The sequence below is a fragment of the Perissodus microlepis genome, chromosome 15 (assembly GCF_051167445.1).
Source record: "Perissodus microlepis isolate ML-2025 ecotype Zambia chromosome 15, ASM5116744v1, whole genome shotgun sequence".
Lineage (NCBI taxonomy): Eukaryota > Metazoa > Chordata > Actinopteri > Cichliformes > Cichlidae > Perissodus > Perissodus microlepis.
Genome location: NC_140475.1, coordinates 30,444,033 through 30,456,792, shown reverse-complemented (window position 1 = coordinate 30,456,792; position 12,760 = coordinate 30,444,033). Strand labels below are relative to the sequence as shown.

The 12,760-nt window shown below is 42.0% G+C and overlaps 1 protein-coding gene across 1 annotated transcript; it reads right to left on the bottom strand.

Moving 5' to 3' along the window:
- Nucleotides 1-10,271: 10,271 nt before the first annotated feature.
- Nucleotides 10,272-12,760, bottom strand: LOC146372389 (uncharacterized). The gene is made up of 6 exons (XM_084953523.1): nt 12,598-12,760; nt 12,405-12,476; nt 12,187-12,305; nt 12,043-12,103; nt 11,857-11,951; nt 10,272-11,420 (listed from the first exon to the last, which is right to left on the bottom strand). The coding sequence occupies exons 1-6, from the start codon at nt 12,631-12,633 to the stop codon at nt 10,439-10,441; spliced, it is 1,365 nt and encodes a 454-aa protein (XP_084809649.1). The 5' UTR covers nt 12,634-12,760; the 3' UTR covers nt 10,272-10,438.

Sequence of the window (12,760 nt, the reverse complement as noted above, 5' to 3'; positions counted from 1 at the left end):
GTATTGAGTAAGATAAAGATCTGTAAATTTCTCTTACTTTACTCACATTTCACAGAATGTATTTTTAGTAATAAGTCTGATATGAATTATTGTGGATATGGGCAAGTGTACGATAATGGGGAATTTAATTTTTACTTTACAATCCTGTTTTAGTGTAATATTTATTGTGAAGTAGTATTTTCTTGCTTATTTCATTTTTATGTACTGTTCTTTTAATACACTGTAATTGCACACAGGGGGAGCAGTCAGGCTTCTGCACTGTGGATAGTGGAGGCTTTAACTAGCTGTGGAATCAAACAGTTTTCTTACCGTGTCGGGCAGTGTACAGGGACATTCAGGCTGATTCTTGTGAATTCAAGACTGTGGAAACATATGTTTTCAGAGGGTTTTCCCAGCAAGTGATCTAGTGGATTTTTAATGTCTCCTCTCTCTGTTTCTCTTCCCCTCTGTTTTTCTTTCCCTCTCTTTTTCACAGTTTCTCTTGTCTTTCTCTTTCCTATCCCCGGTCCTGTTGTTCCATTTGTAATAACTTAAAAGTAAAATAAACTAGAAAAAGTTGCATTTCCTGCGAAAATGCAGTGTGAATGCCGTGTAGTGGAATCTGAAAACAGCAGAAGGAGAACTCCGCTGAAAACACTGTGTAGAAGCTGAACTCTGCTTTATTTGAAAGACTACACTGAAGAGTGTCAAGAAAGCAGGGAGAGTTCAAGGATGGAAGACGTGCAGCAAGCACCACAGGTAGGATTCGAACCAGCGCCAACTGGTCTCAAGGCAGCTGCTCATTTCACTGAGCCAAACTTGTTCGCAGGTGACTGAAAAGATATGAAACTGAAAATTGTCCTGAAAAGAGGTGAAGATGCTGAAAATTCTGTTGAAAAGAGCAGAAGAGCCTGAGATTTGTGCTGATAAGAGGTGAAAAAGCTAAAAATTCTGCTCAAAAGAGGTGAACTTTTTGAACTTTCTGCTGAAAAGAGATGAAGAAACAGAAAATTGTGCAGAAAAGGGGTAAAGACTCTGAAAACTGTTGAAAAGAGCAGAAGAGGCTGAGATTTGTGATGAAAACAGGTGAAAGAGCTTAACTTTCTGCTAAAAAGAGTTGAAAAAAATGCAAATTCCGCTGAAAACAGGCCAAGAAACTAGAAATTCTGCTGAAAAGACGTGAATTAGCAGAATTTCTGCTGAAAAGAGGTAAAGAAGCTGAAGTTTGCAGTGAAAACAGCGAAAGAAGCTGGAATTTGTGCTAAAAAGTATTGAAAAATGGAAAATTCTGCTGAAAAGAGGTGAAAAAGCTGAAATTTGTGTTGAAAAGAGTTAAAAAAGTTGAACTGTAATACTGAAATATTTTTTTTGTCATAAGTGGGATTTGCCAAAAAATGGCATAAAAAGCTTAATATCTCAAAAAGTATGAAAGGTATGAGCACCAAAAGATATAGCTGGCATTAGCATAGGGAGCAGAACAGATTAAAGTTTAAATGGTGGAAATCGGCTGAAAACTGAGCGAGTAGTTAACCAGCAAAGGTCAGAGCAACTAGAATAAGGTAGAATAAAGTTTAAAGAGAAACTGGATCTCTTGAGGCATTCACACAATAAACAGAGGAGACAGTTTTTTGGTTGTATGAGTCTCAAACATACTGGTGCTAGTCCGAGTACATATACTGGGTAAGTGACCTAGAAACTTACTGGAAGGTGACTCTAACGCATGATAGTCGGAGCAACATGTGAAACCACAGCCCCTAAATCAGGGGTAGGCAACTCCAGGCCTCGAGTGCCGGTGTCCTGCAGGTTTTAGATCGCACCCTGGGTTAACACACCTGAATCAAATGATTAGTTCATTACCAGGCCTCTGGAGAACTTCAAGAAATGCTGAGGAGTCATTTAGCCCATTAAATCAGCTGTGATGGATCATGGACACATCTAAAACCTCCAGGACACCGGCACTCGAGGCCTGGAGTTGCCTACCCCTGCCCTAAATGTTTGTTTACACTGTCTTCTTGAAATATCTACTTGTGTAATTGTGTCTTAAATTATCTGTATCTTTAAAACAGATAAACCTATGCTTTTATATGAACTTTTCAGACGACTACAAAGGACGATAACTAAAAGGTGTTTCTCGTAGTTCTGTCAGTCTGTAGTCTGTGATAAATGTCTTATAAAAATAATTTATGTGCCACAGCTGTGGCTGTCAAAAATTATCTTAAATAAATACAATGAACTTTGCAAATTCTTCTTTAAGCTGACTGTCCAGAGATAAGCTATCAAACCTGTGATAGATCAATATGCCAGATCTGCAAGTTTTTTTTAACTGAAGGAAAAAAGTGTGTGACTGAGGAGTTTTGCAAAACACCCCAAAAACACATTTTCAAGAAAATGATAAAAGGAATCTTGAGTCTATGTAAACCTGTTTAGAGCAGATGGTTTACTTTATTTTTACAAACATATAAACTTCATAGAAAAAGTAAGGAAACTTATATTTGGGCAATCAGTTCTTTGCTGTCGCACTTCTTCTTGGCAATAAAACTTGTGCTATTGGAAAGTGTTAGGTCCACAGGCCCCGTTGGTTTAGAGACTTATTCCCGTTAACGAAGCAAGATGAACAGCTCAACCGGTTTTTCACATGCTAGCAAAGGAAGGATCTCAGAGCAGCCCTTCTGTCCTCGGTGTCAGACCACTTCGAAGAACAATCACCCCACAGCAGCCTTTTATTTCTGTGACGCACAGTTTACACAAACACCCATTATAAAAAAAAACCCCTATGGTTATAAAAGATTAGGCACTGTGTGTGTGTGTGTGTGTGTGTTTGTGTGACCTCCTGTTCACTAAAAGGGTCATGAAAGCAGGAAATTTACTAAACAAGAAAACAGAACCTTCACCTGGGATGTGCCTTTAATAAAACACTACAGCCTCCCCCACCTTTCAACAGGCTGGGGAGGGGGTCAGAAACAAAGGAATGTCTTTGATCATACAGTTTGAACTAAGACTTACAGATTTAAGTACAAGAATGGCAACATTTAACAATTTGACTCTAACAGAAAGTCTGTTTATTTTCCCTTAAATGGGGCCATGTTTGTAAGGAAAATGTATTCATGCGTTGAGCAGCAGAGGTGAGTATGTGGATTATGCCCATAAAAAATTACCAGATCTTCTTTGCCAGTGCTAAACAGCTTATTCTGCTATTGACTCTTGTTTTTAGCTCCAGGTACCCCAGGTGCTTACAATCCAGTGCCTGATTGGTGCTTACTTAGTATCTCCTGTGAGCATGGACCCTGGTGCAGCGATCATATGCTCCAAGCATGCTACATTTAACTGATGTGGATAGAGCCCGTGCCATAGGGCAACTTCAAACTTGGCATCACAAGAAGACAGTTTCTGCTCACTGACTGCATTTAGAAACCATAAGTGGTCTGCTACAGATTTGCAGTCAAAGTTTGCAGGATGATTTTGCCAATGGTGCTCTGTCCAGACAGTCCATCAGGCCCATAAGCACCGACGTCAGCGACAGGTGCACTAAGCATGAGCGTGAGGAGAAATTTTAGCAATGAATACAGATTCTGCCTTTAGCAGCTGGATTGTAGTGTCAAAGTGTGGATAAGACACAGAAAAGCTCTGAGCACAGATCCATCGAGGCTGGGGTCTATCACACCAGGCAAGACCCCAGGTGCAGGCTGTGTAAAGATTAGGGTTGCCAACTCCCTGAAAAATAAATAAGGGACACCTCGTGGCCAGGGCCGGGCAACCCAGTTGTCTTCACCCTTCCCAGTGTGGTAGCTCTTTTTTTTTGTGTGTGAAGTTATTTTTTAACCATTTGATTTAAGCAGATGCATATTCTTTGTGATATGACCATATGGGAAACAAATGATCATTTAGCCATTTATTTTTAGCTCAAAATGACAACATTAACACAGTAAAACAGGTCTCTTTCTTAAACAGAAGCCTGTCATGCTTAACTTTTGAGAATATAAGTAAATCTTTCTTTAAAAGAACTCTGTCCTGCTTAACTTAAAATTATATAAATTAATAGAAAACAATAGAACGAAAAATATTCTTGTAACAGTGCACATATAGTGCATTTAGTACAATTGGCTTCAGTTGAGGTATTATTTCAGCTTTTCTAATGCTAATCAGCTGCTCCTGTTTGTAAACCCACTTGTTCCCATGATTACGCATCATAACTCATCATCATTATTAATCTATGTATTACTTTTATGTATTAGTGATCTATTTGTTGTAATCATCTATCCTTGCAGTTGTTTATTACACAAAATAAATTATATTATCACACTTCTGGCCACATAGCGCTGATATTCACTGCACATGCCCATATTAACCTTAACCAGAGGGTTTAAAAAAAACAAACCAATGTTTACATACCATATCTGCTTCTGCCGTGGCCTGGTGGACAAAAAATTGGTTAAGGGTTCCCCGAGCTTTCACGCCCCTCATGTTCTTCATGTGCCCACCATTAGAAGCATGCCTATGGAAAAAGTGCGCCGGCACACAGTGCAGTGCGCTTTATAGGTGTTATCGTGCATTTTCCCAGCCAGGTGTTTTCCTTTTCCCATTCCTCCCTGTACTTTTGCAGCCTTTTTTTTCTTTCTCTGAGCGAACAAACATTGCTGGTCTAATGCTTACACTGTGCGATTTTTGGCCCATTTTGAGCCGATTTTTGAGTCGTGCGACCGATTTGGTGATCGGCCCGATTTTGGCCTTCATCGTGCATCGTGTAGTATACGTGGGGTAACGAGAAGCGATTAACACCTCACGACCAGCTCCCGATCATCAATCGCTCGTGACGTGTCACCGCAGCCGCTCACACTGCTCACGTGCAAACACGTAAACGTCGGTGAAAAAGACGGAGCAGCACGGCAGTGCAGCGTGTGATCTGGACACAAGCGATGGAGGCACAACTTGTAGAACTTTGGAAAGCTCATCCGAGCCTTTTCGATGTGGCGTCACAAAATTATCACGACCACAACAACCGTGAAAATAGTTGGATTTACATTGCTGCTTAATCACAGCTGCCTGATCAATGTTTTTCATTAGCAATTTAGCAAAGTTGATGGTGGTGGCGTGTCTGTGTGAGTGAAAGACAGAGAGGGAGAGCGAGCGACAGATTTTCTGTTATAACCTTTGTAATGAACCGCTGATCTGTACCAGAAGTCATCCTTGCGGGGGTTGTCGGAACTGTATGCGCAGTCGCACTAAGGACAGATGTGCTCAGAGGCATGCCCCGTAACGTGTATGGAGCAGTCTGTCGCAGCAGGAATAAGTTGTACAAAGTCCATGTAAGTTACGATAATACTTTGATAAGTATGATAAGTGTGTTTCTAATGTAAGGTATGTTGCTGCGTTTGTATTGTGAGCTATCCGAAAACCTTTTTGTTCTGTACTTACGTTACTTACATCCATGTAATATTTTTTAGCTAGACATGTGTGTCATGCAAGCTAGCAGCACCCCATGAGAAACGGGCCGAAGTGTTTAAGTGTTTACCGGAGTTTTGCACCCTTGGCAAGCGGACTGAGGTATGTGATGAGAGGTGATCTGTTGTTATATTTTATTTAACCGAACTGTGTAACCCCTTGATGCTGTTTGAAGTAACCCCTTTTGTTTTATTTAATATGTGACTGCATATCTCAGAATTATTGGTTTGAACTTGCCTGAATTAACTTAAGCTCATTGTTGTTATTGCTCATTGTTATAGTTCAAAAGTACTGTACGGGTATCAATTTTTTCTTATTTTATAGTTTTCACGGTGCTCAATGTCCAGAGAATGAGCCGTGTGTGGTGAGGAAATAAATGGCTGCACCTGTTAGAGACTCTTCTGTCGTTCTTGATGCCAAGGGCTGCTACAACCTTCATTTTATGGAGGCACAGTGTGAGCACTCAGGTCGCATCAGAGTATAGTGTGAGACCCTGCATCGTGACCTACCAACTTCTAACCCCTGTGAGTCAATCGTGCAGTTTGAGCAGGAGCTGAATAACGTGACTGAAAAAAATCGCACAGTGTTTGCCCAGCTTTAGGTGTACTGTCGTCCGAGACTTGCACCGCAGTGTCAGCGTTTGTTTCCCTGTTGGCCATGCTTGTTGTTGTGGTCATCTGTTGTCTTCCGGTATTTTCTCCGTAAGCGACCTTTCCTCAACCAATGAGATGAGCGGTAATCTGAATTGTCATACTCGAATTGTCATAAGTGTGCTGTCAGCTCATTGGTCACAAAGCAGGAGAGGGGCTGGGAATTATGTTTTCAAACAAAGCGTTAATTCCATAAACATTTATAGACTACTTTTGATTCTCACTGTATTACGGGACAAAGTGCGTCCCTTATTAGCTCAATACGGGACGTGTACTTTTGTTTCTAAATACGGGACGATTCCGTTTTTTAAGGGACGGTTGGCAACCCTAGTAAAGATGCCCCTGAGAAAATCCAGCACGTAAAGGTTGGGTGAAAGATGCTAGCAGGCAGGAAACTCCACAACCAAGTGGCCGGCATAATATACAAGAACATCTGTGCTGAGTATGGCCTGGAAGTCGTAGGGTGGTCGATAATGACCGAGCAAAGGTCCTGTGAGACTTCCAGATACAGATGGACAAAACAGTGGTGGCTAGCCAACCGGACATAGAGAAGCAGAAAAAGACTTCCGTAGTGATAGACGTAGCGATACCGAATGACAGCAACATCAGGAAGAAGGAACACCAGAAGCTTGAGAAGTACCAAGGGCTCAGAGAAGAGCTCAAGAAGATATGGAGGGTGAAGGTAACAGTGGTAATCGGAGCACTAGGTGCAGTGACTCCCAAGCTAGGAGAGTGGCTCCAGGAAATCCTGGGACAACATCCGATTTTATTAGAGATTTTATTAGAGAGAGTTTGTATAATTTATATGTTTATTTATATAATCTACACACATACACGCACACACACACACACACACACACGAAAATATTCCGTTTTTTTCATTTGAGATTCTTGAGTTTCGACCTTTTAAAATGCATAAATCGATCGTGGCTCAAGAGTTGGGAGTTCGCCTTGTAATCGGAAGGTTGCCGGTTCGAGCCCCGGCTCGGACAGTCTCGGTCATTTTGTCCTTGGGCAAGGCACTTCACCTACCCCCTACTGGTGGTGGTCAGAAGGGCCGATGGCGCGATATGGCAGCCTCGCTTCTGTCAGTCTGCCCCAGGGCAGCTGTGGCTACAACTGTAGCTGCCTCCACCAGTGTGTGAATGGGTGGATGGGTGTGTAAAGCGCTTTGGGGTCCCTAGGGGGGACTAGTAAAAGCGCTATACAAATACAGGCCATTTACCATGATTCTACCTTCCAGTGATTTAAAGAATTTGAGCTGTTAATATTCACTCAGATGTGTTCTAGTTCTAAATTTTCTTTTACCATTAGACAGTTTTTCTTATGTACGTTTTCAAGCTGTTCAGCTGGTTTCAAAGTTCTTCTGTGTGAATTTCAGTTCTGTGCTTTGGCTGTCAGGTGAATGTTTCGCTGTATTTCAGCCCATTTACAGTTTTTGCCCGTTGCTTGAACACTATAAACCCATGCTTAGACTAAAGTACCACGACTTGAAGCTTTTGTTACCATACCTCAAACACATGTACCCATACCTTAAACAAAAGCGCTGCTTTGCACCCTAGTTGCAATTATGCAACACACATGGTCCTGCATACTACACTCTATTTCATACATAAGACACTTCGTTCATAAAATGAAATTTCAGGGTGCCATTTGGAAAACACATGTATCCAAAATACAAAACACATCGGGTAATTGCGACCACTCAATACACACCTGAAGGCACTTACTTGCAAAACTGAACACCAATTAGCCAACTACAAAAAGCCCTCAGTTTAGCCAATTCAAGAACTTTGCAAGCATGGATGGAGGGAGAGCAAGAGGAAGAGGAGGAGGCAGCGGTGGCGGCGGTGGAGGTCGAAGAGGCCATGCACGGACCCATATTTCTGATGATATAAGAGCAACTTTGGTGGACCATGTCATCAACCATGGCCTGACTATGAGGGAAGCTGGGCAGAGAGTCCACCCACATCTAAGCCGCTTCACAGTGGCATCTGTAATAAGAACATTCAGACTAGAAAGCAGGTCTGTCTTCACCTCTCTACCTTCTACTCTACTCAGATGGTTTTCATAGCACTGTTCTACAGTATATCACATCACCATATCAAGTGTACAGGGTATTGCAGGGTGCTAATGCTCCTTTTGCAGCCAAAGTGGTAGTTTCTGTGAAACATACCATGATTACTTATATTGAAGTACAGTGTTGTACAGTGGATGATACAGTATATACAGTAAAGTACTGTAAGAAAAATAAGCAAAGCGATTGTGGACCTAGTGAGGGCAGACAATGCCATCCGTCTCCACCAGCTACAAAAGCAAATACTTGCAGACAGGCAAGTGTTCAACAACCTAAACCATGTGAGCATCACCACCATCAGACGCATCTTGGGACAACACAGCATCACCATGAAGCAGCTCTACAGAGTCCCATTTGAGAGGAACAGTGACACGGTCAAAGGACTTCGAGCTGAATATGTACGGGTACGTGTAACTGTCCTTTGCATGGACAATACAGTATTGGTGAAATCCAGTAGCAGCTGAATATGTACCATATCAGTACCACATGGATCCATCCTGAGAGCTACACAGGTACCTGTGTGATGGGTGAGGGTCCTGTATGTGTAGCACTGTAGTGCAGTAATATGTGCTCTTTGTTTTACAGAGAATCTTGGCCATGGATGGAGCTGCACAGCCTCATGAATTCATTTCCATTGATGAAGCTGGATTCGACCTGTGCGAAACAAGACGACGGGGTCGTAATGTAATTGGCCAAAGGGCAATTGTGCACGTCCCAGGGCAGCGCGGGGGAAATATCACATTGTGTGCCGCCATAAGCCTTCGAGGGCTTCTGCATCATCATGCAAAACTAGGTCCATACAATAGCCAACATATACTCACATTTCTAGATGCTCTCCATGATATAGTTGTACAGAACAGAGCAGATCAGCCCAGGTTTGTGGTGATATGGGATCATGTCAGTTTCCATCGGCTGCTCTGCTCTAGGCCTGGTTCTCCAACCACAACCAACTTGAAGTGGTATACTTGCCCCCTTACTCACCATTTTTAAACCCTATAGAGGATTTTTTTTAGGCTTGGCGATGGCGTGTATATGACCGCCAACCACATGCCCGCATGCCTCTTCTGCAGGCAATGGAACAGGCCTGCGGCGACATTCAGGTGACAGCAATCCATGGATGGTTTCGACATGCAAGAGGATATTTTCCCCGGTGCCCAGCGGGAGAAGACACTGCTTGCGATGTCGATGAGGTCCTGTGGCCAGACCCCAACAGACGGCGGGATCCATGAGCCCACGTATGCACAATTGTCATGATTTTTTGTGTGTACAGTATAGTGTTTTTTCTATTACTGTGTTATGTTTTTTTTGCTTGATCTGAATTCATGGTGCTGCAATGTACAATATTGAGTAGGCCTATTTGCTTTTTTGGTTGTTTGTGTCTCCTGAAAATATGCCTTCTGAATAAACAATGACAATCAAAGACTGCAGTGTTTTATATAAAGTAGACTAGTGTGTTCCCCCTGATCTGATCTGCATATGATGCAAGTATGTGTCATTTTGTCAACAGAGTTACATTTTGACTGAGGAATGTTAGGTTTTGACAGCAGAGTTTCAGTTTGGCACAGATGTGAATGGTATATTTTGTTGTGTCATGTTTACTTGTGTTTAGAGTTTTGGCACAATGAGCGAACTTTTGCAAAATGTGTTCAAGCAACGGGCAAAAACTGTAACATGTTTTTCACCAAAGATTTCAGCAATTATAAAAATTCAACTCAAACTATTCAGCTATTAGCATTCACACTGCATTTTCTACAGGAAATACATTTTATATACCAGTTTCAGTTCAAATTGCATTAAAAATAATAAATAATTGTATTAAATAATTATGAAAAATAATACCATCAATATGTTACTGCACTACACTTAGTGGACTTGTGGAAGTATTTTGAGAACCATAAGAGATTCTTACAAATGTTTGAAAGAAAAAAATCTTTAACATAGCTGGAGACTCGTGTAGAAATATGAATGAGTTTATGAAGTTTCTGTCATGGTGTGCTGTGACAGGCAGGTAGCAGGACCCAAACACAGGACTCTTATGTGGAATGAAACTTGAATCAGCAGCTTTTATTGCTGGAAACTCAGGTGGACTCAAGAAACTAAAAACTAAGAAACAAGAACTAGGAAAACGAATCAGGAACTATGAACAAGAATTAAGTAAAGAACACGAAGGAGAAAAAACACCCAGCCCACTGAAAACTAAAGAAACCCCCAAAAACATGAACAACAATCATCAAGGAACATATTTACATATTTGCAGTTACTGCAACACCAATACTGGGCCACAGCTTCAGTGTCAGTCGGTGTCTTTTTGTCTGCAACAGCAGCAGAACAGACTTCTCAGTCTTTTGAAGAAGCCCTTTTTCTTCTTCTTGATGTGACGGTCTTTGGACTTCATGCTGGCTTCAGGTTCAGGAAAAGGTTCCTCTTGGGGAACATCAGGAACTGGCCCAATTTCTGAACAAGATCCTTTGATCTTATGATCTTCGCCTTCAACGCAGGATTTGGCCTCGGCATAGGGTTCCTCACAGGGAACGTCGGGCTCTGGAACACTTTCTGACAGAGCTCCTTCGATCGTAAGGTCTTGAGTACTCAGACTGGATGCCCTTTCAGAAAGAAGTTCCTCACAGGGAACGTCAGGCTCTGGAACACTTTCTGACAGAGCTCCGTCGATCGTAAGGTCTTGAGTACTCAGACTGGATGCCCTTTCAGAAAGAAGTTCCTCACAGGGAACGTCGGGCTCTGGCACACTTTCTGACAGAGCTCCTTCGGCTGGTGGAACATTTGCCATTGAAAGGCCGTCAGAGGAGCGCTCTCCATTTGTGCTCTTCACATCAGGACTTGAAGGGGGCTCAAAGATTTCACATATCCGGATCCTTGCTACGTCAGCAATGGTCTTCAGCAACACTGGCGCAAAGTTTGCAACTTTGATAGACAGAATTTCTTCAGGAAATTTCTGTCTAATCTCCGTCAGGATGCTGTCGACCATATCGTCTCGGATGGAGCGGGTGAAGGTGGCCTGTGCTTCCATCACCGTGAGACTCTTGGAGACACGATCTAAAGTGGCCTTGGTGACACTTGTGGAGAGGATACTTAGACTCTGGGAGGCCATGTTTAGGAGGGGACGAGGAGGAAGCTCCCAGAAGCCCTGGAGAACGCGGGGAACTACCTCGATCACGACCTCCTGCGCGGTGAGCAGTTTGCTGTTATGCTGTTCCTGCTGCTTCTCTTTCAGGATTTCAACGTAATCCTTCACCACGCTGAGGAGTTTAGGTGCTCTGTAGAAAAACATGATAAGAGTTATCTGTTAAACATATTCAAAGCATCATTTAAATATTGAAACACTGTAGCTGGACTGTTAACCCTGTAACCGCCTTTGTATCATACATGAGTTTCTGAGACCTCGATCTCATCAACATGATCAATACTTGCTATAATTTCTAAATGTTGTGGACAAAACTCTTTTTTTAGTCTAAAATTAACATTGTCGTTAACAAAAAGTTGCCAAAAACACCCAGTGTATCAAATGTGATACAAAAAATAAATACATAATAAAAGTAAATCATACACAACATGACATAGCAAAGAACTAATTTGTGGCTTTTGTTTAAAGGGTTAATAAACATCTCAGCTCCAAAGAATCTGAATTTTCTGGCTGTTTTTTGATGGGTTGGGTCTTACAGGGTTAATAACTGTATATTACATGTGACTCACTGAAATTTAGGAGGTACGGCCTCTGGGAACTGAAGAAGCATCCTGGCTTCAAATTCAACATCCCTCATTTTATTGCTGACGTTCACCGCCCACACCTGAAACAGAAAACACATTTACAGTGTGCTTATGTTTAAAGGTTATGTGCACATAATGAAAAAAAAAGTCTTGTGGGTTTTCTCGTCTTACCAGCCTTAGAAGAGGTTTGGCTTCCTCTTCATCAAAATCCTCTAATTCAAACTCCCACAGCCTTCAAAAGAAAGCAAAGCAGAGGTTTTCTCTCAGCATTTACACGTCATCACAAACAGACTTTCAGGTGTGACAGTAACTCACTGCTCTCTGAGTGTCTCCCTGCTCTTCTCCACCAAAAGATCTCTCAGATCTTCAGCAGTGAGGTTCGGTGGAATTAGATCTTCCTGCTGAAGTCTGAGAAACTCCGTCATAATCGCAATCTAAAAGTAAAGGAGACATTTAATCACCACCACTCTCAGGTCCTCAGAAATGACCTGATATTTTCTGTCAGCTTTGGTTTGCATGAATCTGGGTCTAACCTGAGTCCTGTAGCCCGGAAGATGCCAGCAGATCTTTACAGCAGTTTCATAAATCGGTGTGTTGAACAACACCTGTCAAAGAAATAGCAATTTAGTCATTGTTACTTAAAATGATTCTCAGTTTGTCAACTTTTAAAACGACATCAAATTCTTCAAATTATTGAAATGCAGTAAAAGCAAAAACTTCACATACCCTGATAGGTTTATAGATTCCTTGACTTGATTCCATTTCGACGTTTTCAAATCACAGTCGGGAAGAAAAACTTTAACTGCTCTCCAACGATGGCGTACGGGGGGATCTGGACCTGAAAATGCTCTCAGCTCGGTGGTCTCGCACAGATGAGCTCTTTTGACAG

Bases quoted from the DNA above. Each gene is read 5' to 3' on its own strand.
- LOC146372389 (XM_084953523.1), bottom strand. From the start codon at position 12,633: ATGGAATCAAGTCAAGGAATCTATAAACCTATCAGG. The intron at 12,477-12,597 runs GTATGTGAAGTT...TTTCTTTGACAG, and splicing joins GAATCTATAAACCTATCAGG to GTGTTGTTCAACACACCGAT. The intron at 11,952-12,042 runs GTAAGACGAGAA...TTTCTGTTTCAG, and splicing joins CCAAACCTCTTCTAAGGCTG to GTGTGGGCGGTGAACGTCAG.